General features: G+C 49.3%; 1 protein-coding gene across 3 annotated transcripts in view; it reads right to left on the bottom strand.

Annotated features, from left to right (window-relative positions):
• The window catches only part of LARGE1 (LARGE xylosyl- and glucuronyltransferase 1), a 1,180,278-nt gene that overhangs the window by 2,364 nt on the left and 1,162,900 nt on the right, over window positions 1–15,014 (bottom strand). For all 3 annotated transcript variants that reach the window (XM_086953009.1, XM_086953010.1, XM_086953008.1), the window contains exons 13-14: window positions 13,002–13,148; window positions 5,353–5,548 (exon numbers count right to left, since the gene is read on the bottom strand). In XM_086953009.1, the coding sequence (XP_086809135.1) occupies window positions 5,353–5,548; window positions 13,002–13,148 (343 nt within the window). The remainder of the gene's footprint in view (window positions 1–5,352; window positions 5,549–13,001; window positions 13,149–15,014) is intronic.

The following is a 15,014-nucleotide window of genomic DNA, read 5'->3' as shown; positions in this document are numbered from 1 at the left end:
CTTATCCATCAGGTGTATGATGTACTATCCAGAGGCACATAAGTCTCACAATTGCTTATGCTCCTTGGTGGTGTAATGGCATGTTTTGGAATGCAGTCTTTCATGAAAGCAGCTTTAACTCGCCATTCCTCTTAAGGTCATAAAGATCAGGTGAGACACAACAAAGATGAGGTCCCACCTCAACAGTAGCATTCTCAACAAAGGGAATACATTCAACAGACCAGTCAGAGGAAGCTGGATAGACTCTTCAAAGGTGGAAAATTATTTCTTGTGTTTATATCTGTAGGTTTCAGTGGCTGCAGAGATGGTAGAACAAGTTGCATCCCTAACTGCTTTCCGCATCTCGAGGATGACATGATGTGATTCAACAGCAAGACATGGGAGCATAATCTCAAACACCTGCGTTTGTTGTCAGGACAGTGGTTGGATTTCTTAGAACCTATCAAGACAGAGAGTGTATGAAGACAGACCAAGCATAAACAGAGGCGTTTCTGTGGACCTAGGTGCTCAAGCTGAGAGACTGAGCAGGGATAGAGAACGCTCCAATCCTCAATGGATAGCACGTCTTACATTTGACGTCCTACTGCAGATGTCCATGAATCCTACATGGCGGGATCAGACAGGGCAACCAGAGTGGCCTTCAGCTGTCTTTGTATGTTTGAAGGGGATATGGCACATCCAGGGTGCAAGGTTGGCGCATTCTGTTAGTTTTAAAATCCATCCATATATGGTATCCCAGGGCCCAAAATATGGAGTCAATCACAGCTTGGTTAAGCGGTCACTATAATCGGTCTGCTCCTTGGGTAGGTATCCATGCAATCTAGGAGATCATGTTTTGGGAACTGGTCCACTGGTGCCATGGTGCCAATCATGTGCATCAAGGTTACCTTGTATCTGACCACTGGTTGTTGGGACCTCAATGAGCAGGAAGCTCATGCTCAACTTGAGCAAGCAAATGTGTAGGATGTGTTAGGGACATCAAATAAGATGCACAAATAAAGGGCTCCACAGTGGACCTTCCATCCTCACTAGTAGGAGTTTGCTCTGAGAGCAACACAGTACATTTAGAGCACTCTCCCCCGCTTCAGCGCTGGTGGTCTTGGACTGGCTATCCAGGAACTGATCTCAGTGCTTCATCAGGCGAAGCTGAAGTGGTCTGAACACTGAGGCCAATTAAGGAGTCAAGCAGCCAAAGGAATCTCTTAAACGACCAGTCAACCATGTCATTTCTCTCCAAGAATAACCTCTTTGATTACCTTCTCATTTTCCACGGGAGGAAAGACTTTCAACAGGCCCATATAAAGAATGGCCACTGCTATGGTATCAAAAAGGACTTTGGAAAGCTGGCTGAGAACCTAAGATTCAAAATGGTCCAATTAAGATGGCCATATAGGGCACAAGCTGCTCCATGTAATATGCATTGATCAGAAACAACGTTCAGACGGGGACAGCAGCAACGTGTTTTCATCTGCTGCAATGCTGCTAACAAAACTATATTTAAAAAAACCTTTGGGACTGCATTGGGGCCTAAGGCCATTATCTAGAACTGGAACTACTGGTCCCCATGTGGAACTGGAGGAACTTTTTGTGATCCTGCTGGAAAGGTACCTGACACTATAAAACCGCAACAATGATAAATGGTAGCCGGTGATTGTTTGCAACAGCTTCAAGAACATTGATGGAAGCACTTTATGGAGAGTAAAACGTATTTGCCTCAAAAACCTTACACAATAGGAGAGTATAATTATTCATGACCAACAGACATGAGACAGGACTCAGTGGAGATCTGGTTTTCATTCTACTACCAAGCACAGTGAAATCCTCCCAAGCACTGTGACATCCTTTTCCAAGTCTGTCTCCTTAAAATAGTCTGAAAATTCCCCCAGCAAATCAACCTTTCTAGATAAGGGTACTGAAAGACGATAACAAGTGTATTTGTAAAGCGCACGTTCAACCAAGGGTATCTTGGTGCTGATTAACAGATCTTTATTATTACCCTACTCAATAGTACTCCTTTTATCAACCTCAGAAGGATGGAAGGCCGAGTGGACCCGCCGGGATTTAAACCTGTGACCATGAGTGTGAACACAGATCCCCACAGTGGACCCATTAGTCCACTGAGCCACCAGACCCTGTACTGTAGCGATCTGATCAAAGTGGACATTGGGTATTGGTGAAATGCTAGATCTATTTTTGAATGACAAATGAGAGAGAGCCAAGAACACATTCAACGGCTTCCAAAATTTGTTGAGGAAGATGGAGTCACACACTCCTCAGTCAGTCTGTGACAGAAGATTACAGGTGGGTGTGACACTGCTTTACTTGAGCTGGTGGTTTCGGGTGCTCTGCACCGGCACTTAATTATCAGCACCAGTGTTTTTCATGAGCACCACTTAAGGACACATTTATTTACAGGGAGATTAAGTGATTTGCCCAGAATCACAGGATGTTGAGCCGACACCAAGAGGCAAACCTGATTCCCCAGCTGCGAAGTCGGCAGCTCAGGCCATTACATCACATCCTCTCCCAACTTCCATGGTTTGTAGTTGGGTCTGTTTTAGGCGGCGCTAACAGGAGAAATAGGCTGGTGCAAGCTGCCTCCTGACCAGAGCACCCGCACTTATGTTTCTTTACAAATTAAACACTGGTGTGACAGCGAGACTGGTCAATGCTATCGCTTGTTGGGATGAGCTCGGTTCATGCGATCACCTCACGCCTTCTAGACTTCTTGCTTTGGTGCCTGCACAGTGTAGCATTGTGGTTCTTCTTGTGACAAGGTGTCTTACAGACCAATTTTGCTGACTTTGTCCGGTCAACTTCCTCCCACACCAGATGGGAGTGGAATGGGACTGGTGAACCGTGCATGAGGAGGAGTCTCGAGTAGGACTGGCCTTGTCAGCGTGCAACAGACCTGAAGAGTGCCCACAAGAAAGGTCTATCCCGACTCTCTAATGCAACCATATGGAGCCTCAAAACAGACTCAGAGGAGGGGGTAGGGGGGTTTGGAGTGGGGAAGTCAACCTTCATATGCAGTATTGTATCACACGGAGGAGAAGCCAGATCAATCCAATGGTAAAGAGCTGACCCAATTCTCCCAAAATCCACATGGGAAGACAAACTGGACCCCACGGTGGAAGAAAACATGAAGATCTGGTTGTCCAGTGGCCTTCAGCTCCTGGATTATTAATGCCCAATTCCTAGTACTTGCAACTGGTTCTAGCTGCACAAATCTGTAGTGTACCGGGCAAAATATAGCTGTGAGAACCAGTGCTTTCACCCTCCTGTGCTTACTTACAGATGCTACGTTTGCCCACTCAGTGTATGTTGCCTCTATAGTGACTGAAGAGGTGCCTGGCACTAGCCTGGGCGTCTAAGCTCCCTTATCCAATTCTGGACGCTTCCACCGAATGATGAGTTTAAACTTCTACGGTGGTAGATGAAGCACCTTGTTCCCTTCATCTGCACGAACCACACTGTATTCAGATGGTGGAACCCAAGCTACAGCCATGAACCAGACGGCTGTTTCCCAAGCAAGAAGAAACAGAAGCGTATTGCTGTGAAGTGCTTAGCGACCTTCACAAATGGGTTGAAAGCAGATGTTCTGATGTGGTTCTGTCCAAGACAAACGAGGAGAAGGCAACCAGAAATGTAAGGAAAACAAGGTGCCAGGGCCCTGCAGTACAGAATTACTGAGCAGGGGAGTAACAGTTCTGTGCCTACCTTATTCAACGCCTGGCTCCTCATATAAGCACCTTGGGGACCACAAACCTATACACCTGCCCAGGCGCATGCATACCATCGCGGGTGATTAGAGAGCTATACACACGAATACAACATAACAATACATACATGATCATAGGAACTAATCCGAAGATTTGTGCTGGCTTAGTTAACTTTTGAGAAATATTGATTACATTGTCAGTGGAGACCTCTACAGATTCTGCAAGATGCCCAACATTTCTTTTTAATTTCTTCACCTTCATTCTTTCCTAATTTTCACAAACACCCTAATTAACAGTTTGTATTTTTGTATAAAAGCTTTAGGGCTAATGTTCATACATTTATCTTTTTTTAATAAATTACTTATGATGTATGCAATGGTTTTTATTGATCAGATAGCAAATAAATAGGAACACATATTTTAATGTTAAAATATAAGATACTTTTCTTAAATCAGTTCTTTCTTTGAGCTAGTTGTTCACACGTGTTAATTAAGTATTAGGAACCTGCTACAGGTTACGCGGGAAAAGCAGCAGAGCTCTCCCATGTGGCTATCTTGTTAAGACCATTGGTCAGAACTCATTCAACCAGAATTACTTGTGGAAACAGGCAGTGACGCCATGCACATTCATAACTCCCTAATCTTTGCTAGGGAGCCTCCTTACTCCTTGTGTAAGGTTAGGATGATTGGCCTGGAATGGGGGAGTAAAAGAGGATTACGCTTGCTTTATCTGTTACTTTCCTTCTATGTAACCATCTTATAAAACCATGTTATATGACACCTCAAGATGATATGGGGAGGGGGTGTTAAGAGGTAAAAGGAAATGTAGAGAGTACTAACCCTAGACGTAGTTCGCGAAATAGCGCTACGCGTAGCTACACGAAGGGCACTTCGCGAGCTACGAGTAGCACTACGCGAACTGCGTAGCGTAGTGCTTTGCCCAGGCTTAGAGAAAACCAGAAGGAACAAGGGAGAGGAAATAAGGGAGGATTCTTGTGAATAGAATGATCTACCCTGAAAAGTTTGTACATCACTGGCCGTTGGAGACGTACAGTCACAACCATGGGTGGCTGGTCGACTGGATGGGTAGGTGGGAGAACAAGAGGCAAAAACTGAGGATGGATGGTTTCAGAGAGGGGTAGAAAGGAGGGTGTGGGAGAGAGTAGGATATGGCAATGAGGAGTGGACAGCTTTGAATCGGGGCCTTACGGAGTATGACATTGTAGTCGTGAGAGAGGTACAGATAATGAGAAAGCGAAATAGGAAAGGTGTGTGTATGTGTGTTGTGTATGAAGGGGTGTGTGGAGTCAAGTTTTTATATCTGTCTCTCTGATGGAGGATTCAGGGACTCTCGGGTGTTTAGACATGATAGTGCCTACTAGGTGATATTGGGCTCAGGCGATCCCAGGCAAAAAAAGGCTATTTTCAGGCAGACTTTTTTCACTGCCTCACCCTACTTGATACATTTACCCATAGCCTCACACTCGGAAGTATGCTGCTGAAAGAGGTTTTAGGTGACTGCCTTTCCCAGCTTCAATCAATATCTTTCTGAAAAGAAACTCCTGCCCTTGACCCAGAGCTCTGTGCATAGATGATGAAGAGATGCACACAGAACAGCTCTCTGTAAGTACCTGCGCATCTAACTCCATGATGTGTGCCACTTTGTTCCAGCCGAACCCGACAAATCGCCGGTCATACTCGGGGCTGTCCCGCCTCACCACCACATACGGCTCAAAGTCTGCTTCCCAGTCCACGCGGTATGGTGTAGTGGCGGTCCGCCACTTAGCAAAATTGGTAGGAGCGTGCCCCTTCGTCCAAACATGGTACCTAAAGAAAGAGAAGTGTGAAAAGAAACACTGGAATCTTCCCATGCTACACAGACATATAATACAATATTGTTTATTAACATAGGCACACAATATTTGCAAATACAAATCAATAGTCAAATGTCCCCCCTGTCTTTCCACACATGGACTACATGCATGGACTTGCATATGCACCTCAACTCTAATACACAAATGCCCTCTACTGCAATCATTACCCAACAGTTTAACCACTCAACCACAAACCTGATTTTCCAGCGCTACCATCTTAGGTACTCCTGCAAGGGGGTCCGTGCACAGCTCTGCTGACACAACTCAACTCTGCATCACAGGAAGTCACTGGGCTCTGCACACTGCTCTGGTGCCCTGGCCTGCAGGATTTCCTCCAATCAGAATCTACACAGAGGTCTTGCATCTCCATAACACCATATGGCGCCCTAGCAAATGGATGGTGCACCCCTACACTGGAGAAGCTACATCTCGTGCAACGCTGTATTACTCCGTAGGCATCACGCAAAGCGCTTTCGATCACACAGGTTTGGAGACAAAACACAACTAATGAATCCTGATTAGTCAGAGGGGGGGAAAGGCATCCATCCCCATAAGAAGTGAAGCCAGATGCAGAGAAATCTGTTTCAGTAAAAATCGAAATTTATCAGTGCCCTATTTTAATTGCCAACAGCTGACAACAACCAGTGCATACACAGAGTAAGTGATGTTCTACTTCTCCAGAATGCCATGTAATCCAGTTGCCAGGTTATCCCAGAGCTCCAAATCTAGGGGCTCATCAATCCTGATTCTCCATTGAGGCGAGTCCTTCTGTACCGTCCTTGTACCACAGTGGACTCGAAGGTCTGGGTGAGTGCACATATTGTGTACCTGTTAACCCGGCTATGTACAGCAGCGCTGCTTCCTTCGATCACTGCCTCTGTGCGATAGCCGCCAGATGGCGAAGAAGCTTGAGGGGCAGCGAGCAGCAATCTGAACTGCGTCACTCTTTGATTTTTAGAGGAAGACCTGGCTCTGCCAATGTACCTCAAATCCGATTTTTTTTTTATAGAAACATTTTATTGGCATGTTTCTAATTTAATATCAACCACCGAATGTTAGCACCACTTTGCAAAGGTCAGCAGCCCTCGTGATCTCATCACCATGCACCTTAAGATTTCAACTCACCTCATTTCGGATCAGCAGCTCTGGGACACTCCATGCGATCATTTTATTGTACCGCGGTCCTGACCTGCAGCGCTTCCTGTTAATGTAGGTTTGGTACAACGCGCCTACCTATCTCCGCAGCCTTCAGTCCTGAGCTTGAGTAGCTCCTGCTCCACCTCCAGCAGCTTGTCAAGTACTGCTAACCTGCTAACCCTTGCACCACTCCATGCTAGTTAAAGATTCAACCAACTGCTCTTCGGCTCAGCATTGCACAGCACAGCACTCCAGGACATCGTATGCAGGCGTTTCTCCAGTGAACCTCAATCCTGACCAGCACATCTCCTGCTATTTAACTCTCAGTCACGAGGGCTCCTCGTGCCCCCCACAGGCACTTGTAGGGCATTCAATTTATATCACAAAGGATGTCCTTATTTTCAATCTTAAGCAACACAAATGCTTTATGTCCCATTCCCTCTAATAGCACCACAGCCATATACTATTTCCTTATTATGAAACCCACGCCAGCAAAGTATGGAATGGTTAGCAGGGGAAGGTGTGACCATGCACGTGTTACGTAGACTCTTCAACCTTGCTTGGGTCGCGGAGAGAGGGCTAGTCCAAAGTACGAAAAAATAGGATCATCCACCATTTTTTTTCTTCTTTTGGAGAGAACTTTTTTAGAGTTATGGCTTTGAGGAGAGAGTAGGAAAGCTACGTTTTGTGCTTGTGAACCTTTTGTTTGTAGCTGTTAAGCCTCAGTAATTGGGGACACCTTTCTTAAGGTTGTTTTGAGAAGCGGGGAGTCGGATGCATATGGAAGAGCCTTGGAGTCCTCCTTGAGTGCGAGAGATGTGTTAATTCTTAAGGACAAGACAGACGCCTAGGTGGTGATGAAGAGATCAGGGCATGGACTAGCATGGGCACTGGTCCCCTCATGAGCTGTCATTCTGTGTCCTCGTGCACAGAGCCGTGTTTCCATCTTCTTTAATCGGTGGGATGTGGTAGATTTGTCTTGAAAGAAATGCACCAAGTTAATTGATGAGGGACAACAATGCTTTGTGGTGAACCGGAAACAGCTGATTTTATTTTGATCATTTTCTTTGGTTAGCTTTGTTTTTACTCATGTCTAGTGCAATAAACTTATATCTTTTAAAGATTCAGTGCCTGGTGCGTACCTCCTTTGCAAGTTTATCAGCTGCATACTTAAGTTTTTGCTAGTTGTATCTGAAAACCAGTACCCCAGACATGGGTCTCTCTGCCCGTTTTGCCTTTTGTTGCTTAGCTGCCCCTACATTTCTGTGACCTTTCTGCCCTTTCTTGTGACCTTTCTGCTTCTGTGCCACTCGTTTCTCCCCGCTTTTTGTGACCTCTTCTGCTCTTTCTTGTGACCTTTCTGCTTCTGTGCCACTCGTTTCCCCCTGTTTTTTGTGACCTCTTCTGCTCTTTCTTGTGACCTTTCTGCCTCTGTGCCACTAGTTTCTCCCCGCTTTTTGTGACCTCTTCTGCTCTTTCTTGTGACCTTTCTGCTTCTGTGCCACTCGTTTCCCCCTGTTTTTTGTGACCTCTTCTGCTCTTTCTTGTGACCTTTATGCATCTGTGCCACTCGTTTCCCCCGTTTTTTGTGACCTTTTCTGCCCTTTCTTGGGACCTTTATGCCTCTGTGCCACTCATTTCCCCCCTGTTTTTTGTAACCTTTTCTACCCTTTCTTGGGACCTTTCTGCCTCTGTGCCACTCATTTCCCCACATATTTAGTAACCTTATCTGCCCTTTCCTGGGACCTTTCTGCCTCTGTTCCACTCATTTTCCCTCAATTGTTGTGCCCTTTTGCCTTCGGTTTTCTTTGTCGCCCCTCGCTGCTGCACCCCCGCCCCCCTGACTGCCCATTCGCTGCCCCCCCCTCCCGCCTCCCAGCTGCTTCTCTCTCCCACCTCCCCATATAGGCCGGCCGCTGCACAGTGCGGAGAGCGACGCTTGACCCTTCCTGGTAGGTCGCTCCCCCTCCGCACAGCACCGCCTGTACCCGTTCTTTCCCTCGCTGCCCCTGTGTCTCTCTGCCCGGTATCACTTCTGCTCCCGTCGCAGCCCCCGTGTCTCTCTGCCCGGTTTTTCCTTCTGCTCCCCTCGCGGCCCGTGTCTCTCTACCCGTTTTTGCCTTCTGTTGCTTAGCTGCCCCTGCATTTCTGGACCTTTCTGGCTTCTGTGCCACTGGTTTCCCCTCGTTTTTTGTGTGACATTTCTGCCCTTTCTTGTGACCTTTTGCCCTCTGTGCCACTCGTTTCCCCCCCCATTTCCTGTGACCTTTTTGCCCTTCCTGTGACCTTTTGCCTTCTGTGCCACTCGTTTCCCCCTGTATTCTTGTGAAATTTTTGCCCTTTTTGTGACCTTTCTGCCCTCTGTGCCACTCGTTTCCCCCTCAATTGTTATGCCTCTTTGCCTTCTGTTTCCTTCGTCGCCCCTCACCGCCCCTGCAACTGCGTCCCCTGCGGCTCCGCCCCCCTTTCTGCCCATTCGCTGCCCCCGCCTCCCACCTCTCAGCTATTCCTCACTCCCACCTCCCCACACATGCCGGCCGCTGCGCGGTAACACGCGGCTGGCGCGCAGCAAGCCTGTATGCATCCACCCGCACCTGGACCGTGCCCAGCACCAGAACACCTGGCCCCCGCACCCGCCACCACTGCGACGCCAGCACTTTGCATGCTCTCAACCCCAGACGGACCCACAACTGCTTCAAGTCTGCCTCGAAACGCACACACGGTCCCTTCAACTGCCGGAACTGCAACTACACCAGCTACAGAGCAGACAAACCACCCGCCAAGAAAGTCCTCAACCACCTCCGATGCATACTACTGAACACCCACTCCGCACGCAAACACGCCGTCGAGCTCTGGGACCTGCTCAACACAACCTCCCCAGATGTCGCTTTCCTGACAGAGACCTGGTTGAACAACTCCTCCGCACCCGACATTGCCATAGCCATCCCAGACGGCAACAAGATCACCCACAGAGACCGCACCAACGGAGTCGGAGGAGGAATCGCCATCGTCCACAAGAACAGCATCAGGGTCTCGACTAGCACCGACGACGCGCTCAGCACCGCCGAACACATGCATTTCCAGATCTACACAGACCCCAACTCGACCCTCAGAGGCACCCTTGTCTACCGACCCCCCGGACCCTGCCCCCAGTTCATACACCCCCTGACCTCCACCGACTACATCCTCCTCGGAGACCTGAACTTTCACCTTGAGAACAACAACTCCACAACCCTGATCGATAACCTCGCCAACCTCGGACTGAGACAACTCGTCGCAACGCCCATCCACTCCGCCGGCCACACTCTCGACCCCGTCTTCTCTGCAAGCCCGCACGTCTCCGTCAGCCACACCACCGATCTCCTCTGGACCGACCACCGCTGCATCCACTTCACCTTCCAGAAACCCACCTCACACCACCGCACCCAACAGATCCCCCCGCCGCTGCTGGAGCAAAATCACCGAAGACCAACTACATGCAAACCTTGCTCTCAGCCCACCCACCGAACCCTCTAACACTGATGTCGCTGCCCACAACCTCAGACGCTGGATCGAGGACAGCGCTAACACCCTCACCCACTGAAGAAACCCCCCCACAGAGACACCAGCAAGAGGGCCAGCTGGTTCACCCCAGAACTCTTAGATTCCAAGCAAGCCTGCCGGAAACTAGAGAAGAAATGGCACAGTGAACAAACTCAGGACAGCCACGCAGCACACAAGGATGATGTCCGCAACCACCACCACCACCACCTCATCAGGGCTGCCAAGAAGACCTCCTTCAAAGACTGCCCCGAAAACAATGCACACGACAGCAAGGAGCTCTTCAACATCGTGAAGGAACTCTCCAACCCCAGCTCCAACACCAACGACATCCCGCCGTCGCAAGCCCTGTGCGACTCCCTCGCCACCTTCTTCCACGGCAAGATAGCAGACATCCACGACAGCTTCAACACCCAGACAGCCCCAACAGACAGCAAAACAACAGACCCTCCGCACACCATCGACCACACTCCCTTTCTAGCCTAGACCAGCGTGAGCGTCGATGACACCATCAAGAACCTGAGTACAATCCACTATGGCTCACGGTCAGACCCATTCCCGCACCACCTCTTCAAATACGCAAGCAGCTCCATTGCACCCCACCTACGCAACGTCATCAATCTCTCCCTTGAGACAGCGACCTTCCCAGAGAGCTGGAAACACGCCGAGATCAACGCCCTACTCAAAAAATCCAAGGCAGACCCAAGAGACCTCAAAAACCTCCGACCCATCTCTCTGCTCCCCTTCCCGGCCAAGGTCATCGAGAAAATCGTTAACAGACAGCTAACCCGATACCTCGAAGAGAACAGAATCCTGGACCCTTCCCAGTCAGGGTTCCGCAGCAATCAAAGCACAGAGACCACCCTCATCGCCGCCACCAACGACATCAGGACCCTGCTAGACAACGGGGAGACTGCAGCACTCATCCTCCTAGACCTCTCCGCCGCCTTCAACACCGTCTGCCACCGCACACTATGCGCACGCCTCCGCGCCGCAGGGTTCTGAGACAAGGCTCTGGAATGGACCACCTCCTTCCTCTCCAGCAGAACCCAGAGCGTCCACCCCCCCCGTTGCGTTCCAAAGCCTCCGAGATCATCTGCGGCGTACCTCAAGGATCCTCCCTAAGCCCGACACTGTTCAACGTGTACATGGCCCCGCTCGCACACGTCGCCCGACAGCACAACCTCAACATAATCTCCTACGCCGACGACACTCAACTGATCCTCTCCTCACCAAGGACCCCATCACCGCCAAAGCCAACCTCAATGAAGGAATGAAACCCGTGGCCGACTGGATGAAGATCAGCCATCTGAAGCTGAACTCGGACAAGACGGAGGTCCTCATCCTTGGCTCCAACCAGTCAGCCTGGGACGACTCCTGGTGGCCAACGGCACTGGGGGCAGCCCCGACCCCCACCGACCATGCACGCAACCTGGGAATCATCCTCGACTCAACGCTCTCAATGACCAAGCAATTCAACGCCGTCTCCTCCTCCTGCTTCAACACCCTCCGCATGCTCCGCAAGATCTACAGATGGATCCCAACAGATACAAGAAAGACAGTCACACAGGCCCTCGTCAGCAGCAGACTCGACTACGGAAATGCCCTCTACGCGGGAGCCCCGACCAAGCTCATCAATCAACTACAACGCATCCAAAACGCCTCAGCACAACTGATCCTCGATGTACCACGACACGGCCACATCACCCCCCACCTGAGAAACCTACAATGGCTCCCCGTAAACAAGAGGATATCCTTCAAGCTCCTCATCCATGCACACAAGGCACTCCACAAGACCGGCCCAGCCTACCTCAACAGACGGCTCTCCTACTACACCCCCAACTGCCAGCTACACTCCGCCGACCTCACTCGCCACCGTCCCGCGCATCCGAAGAACAACCATTGGCGGGAGATCCTTCTCCCACCTCACCGCAAAGACATGGAACACCCTCCTACTGAGCCTATGACAGACCCAAGACCTGCTGACCGTCAGGAGGATACTAAAGACCTGGCTGTTCGATCAGTAGCAGCCCCCACCTCCCCCCCAGCGCCTTGAGACCCTCGCGGGTTTGTAGTGCACATAACAAATGACTGATTGATTGATTGATTGAGGACATGGGGAAGGGGAGCGAATCACTTAGAATTTGCCTACAGTGATATCTGTAGGGTTTCTCATGCGATGATCTGTAAGTTTTGTTTGGTTAGACAACACTTGTGCAGAGACTAGTTAGACACTACTAAAAAACTGTCCAACTAGTCTCTCTACCAAGATGCTGTTGAGGAAAGGTTGCTAGAGGGGGTGTATCCCATGCCACAGTTATCTCTTTGGGAGAGTTATAGGCACGGTTTTCAATAGCAAGGGCATTTTGGTTAATAAAGAGACCACAAAGTTTAGTTGGGCCTAGGTTTAAAAGGTGGTGCAAAAAGCCCACGCATTCTAGCAACTGCTCGTTAAAGAAGGTTGGTGACAGATAATTAACTCAGGAAGACAGACCGACATATCATAGTGTAGTGGGTTTGTATTTTTCTGTACTGTTTATGCTGTGTTCCTTTTTGCCTCGTGTTTGGAGAGTGCGTGTACGACCAAATCTAGTGGCAAAACAATTCAATGTGAAAATGTAAGTTGGGCGACTGCGTCAGTGTGAGCCTTCCTATTTCAACCAGCACTGGATTCCCTTACGGGATATCACAAGGTAAAAAGAGAACAGTGCCCGCCGCGCACCACTTACCGGAAAGTGAAGAGTGTTCCCATGTCCAACATGGAGAGCAATTCTGCTTTGGATTTGGGGAAGGCCAGTCGATACCGCAGCGTTTCAAAAGCAGGAACGATGAGAGCTTTCTTCGTATTGGCAAGATCCAGCTGGACAACAGACCTCCTGCCACATGAAAAAAAGGACATTATTAGTTTTTAAAGGACCCCCTTCCATAATTCCTGAGATAACTCACGTCCTCCAGAAACTCAAGATGGTAGACATCCCAATGGCGTAATATGAGCCCTTTCAATGGTCAGTATCACCCTGAACAGAAAAGCCTAAGAGATAGCTGACCAATCTCACTCAAAGGCCCTCTACAAAAAAGCAGCTGATAGGTGGTCCTCACTGCTCAAAGATCCTGTAGAGCAAAGCCTGAGAGATAGCTGGCCAATCCCACTCAAAGGCCCTGTACAGAAAAGCAGCTGATAGTTGGTCCTCACTGCTCAAAGACCCTGTACAGATAAGCATGAGAGATAGCTGACCAATCCCACTCAAAGACCCTGAACAGACAAGCAGCTGATAGGTGGTCCTCACTGCTCAAAGACCCTGTACAGATAAGCATGAAAGATAGCTGACCAATCCCACTCAACGGCCCTGAACAGACAAGCAGCTGATAGGTGGTCCTCACTGCTCAAAGACCCTGTACAGATAAGCATGAAAGATAGCTGACCAATCCCACTCAAAGGCCCTGAACAGACAAGCAGCTGATAGGTGGTCCTCACTGCTCAAAGACCCTGTACAGATAAGCATGAAAGATAGCTGACCAATCCCACTCAACGGCCCTGAACAGACAAGCAGCTGATACGTGGTCCTCACTGCTCAAACCCCTGCACTGACGAGCACCTGATAGCTGGTAACCAGTTGCTACAGATAAGCAGCTGATAGCTGTCCCTACCAACTCGAACCTGGGTAAAGAAAATCAGTTGAACACTAGACTTCTACATCCTCTTTCTACAAACTGCTGAGGTGGAGCAATAAAACGAATGTGTAAATCCGCCTCCTTCTTTGGCCAATCAGCTGTTCCCTTGACGTGTGTAATGCTTTGCCCTCTTAGCTGGAGGGAGGTGCAAACCTTCAGAGGCTTTACATAACAATGGGTTTAAAAAATGGACAAAGACAAAGAAAAACCAAACTGAGGAAGTGAGTCCGGCAGAGCTTCCTTCACAGATGCACGTTTGAGGAGCCCATGAGCTCTAGCGGTGGGTGGAGCCATGCTCCGGAACCAGGCTCAGAGTCTGGGTGGGTAATTCTAAGCCTGGGGAGCTGGTCATGACCAAAGGCCTGAGGATGGAAGGGCACACAATGACTACTGTTTGTGTAGAGAGTTGGCCCGGTGCACGAACGACGAGTCCCCTGCAGAGCTTGGCATTCTGTGGTGGCCACTTGAACTAGATAAGGATGCCCTCTGATACATGACAGTGCAGAAATCAAAGGGCAGGACATCCTTGCTCCGGATGAGAGCCATCTCCGCCTGCCCTACAGCCACATCTGGCTCCAGCAGAAGCTTGCACTCCTGTCCATGCTGTAGCTCTGCATGCAAAGAGCGACTGTAGTCCGACTGTGTGAAGGAGACGCACGAGTGGACTAAAGACTACAGGTCGTGAGTGGATACAAGCAAACGCAGCCGACCAGTGAGTAGAGAAGGTGATCCGACTACACCAGAAAACTGATATTGGATGAGAAGCTGCCCTCAAACAGATGTTCACGTTTTTAGCTTTCACTGGACAAAACTACCAACCATTATTAGTGGGGTATTAATCTCCACCTGGGACGAACCCCAGCAGCTCTTGGAATACATGAACATGAGTACTGTTCCCTTTGGTACCTGGAGTAACCTGCTTTGGCTGTACCTAAATACACCCGTGGAGGAGAACTGAGGGGTTGTTGAAAAGCAAATGTACATCTGTGTGCCATCAGCAAATAGATGACGCTAACAGTTTATGACTCCAGATGTTACCCGCCCCCACTCTCCTACAAAGGGCTGAAACC

Source organism: Lissotriton vulgaris, chromosome 1_2 (assembly GCF_964263255.1).
Source record: "Lissotriton vulgaris chromosome 1_2, aLisVul1.2, whole genome shotgun sequence".
Classification (NCBI taxonomy): Eukaryota; Metazoa; Chordata; class Amphibia; order Caudata; family Salamandridae; genus Lissotriton; species Lissotriton vulgaris.
This window is presented reverse-complemented; position numbering and strand designations above follow the sequence as displayed.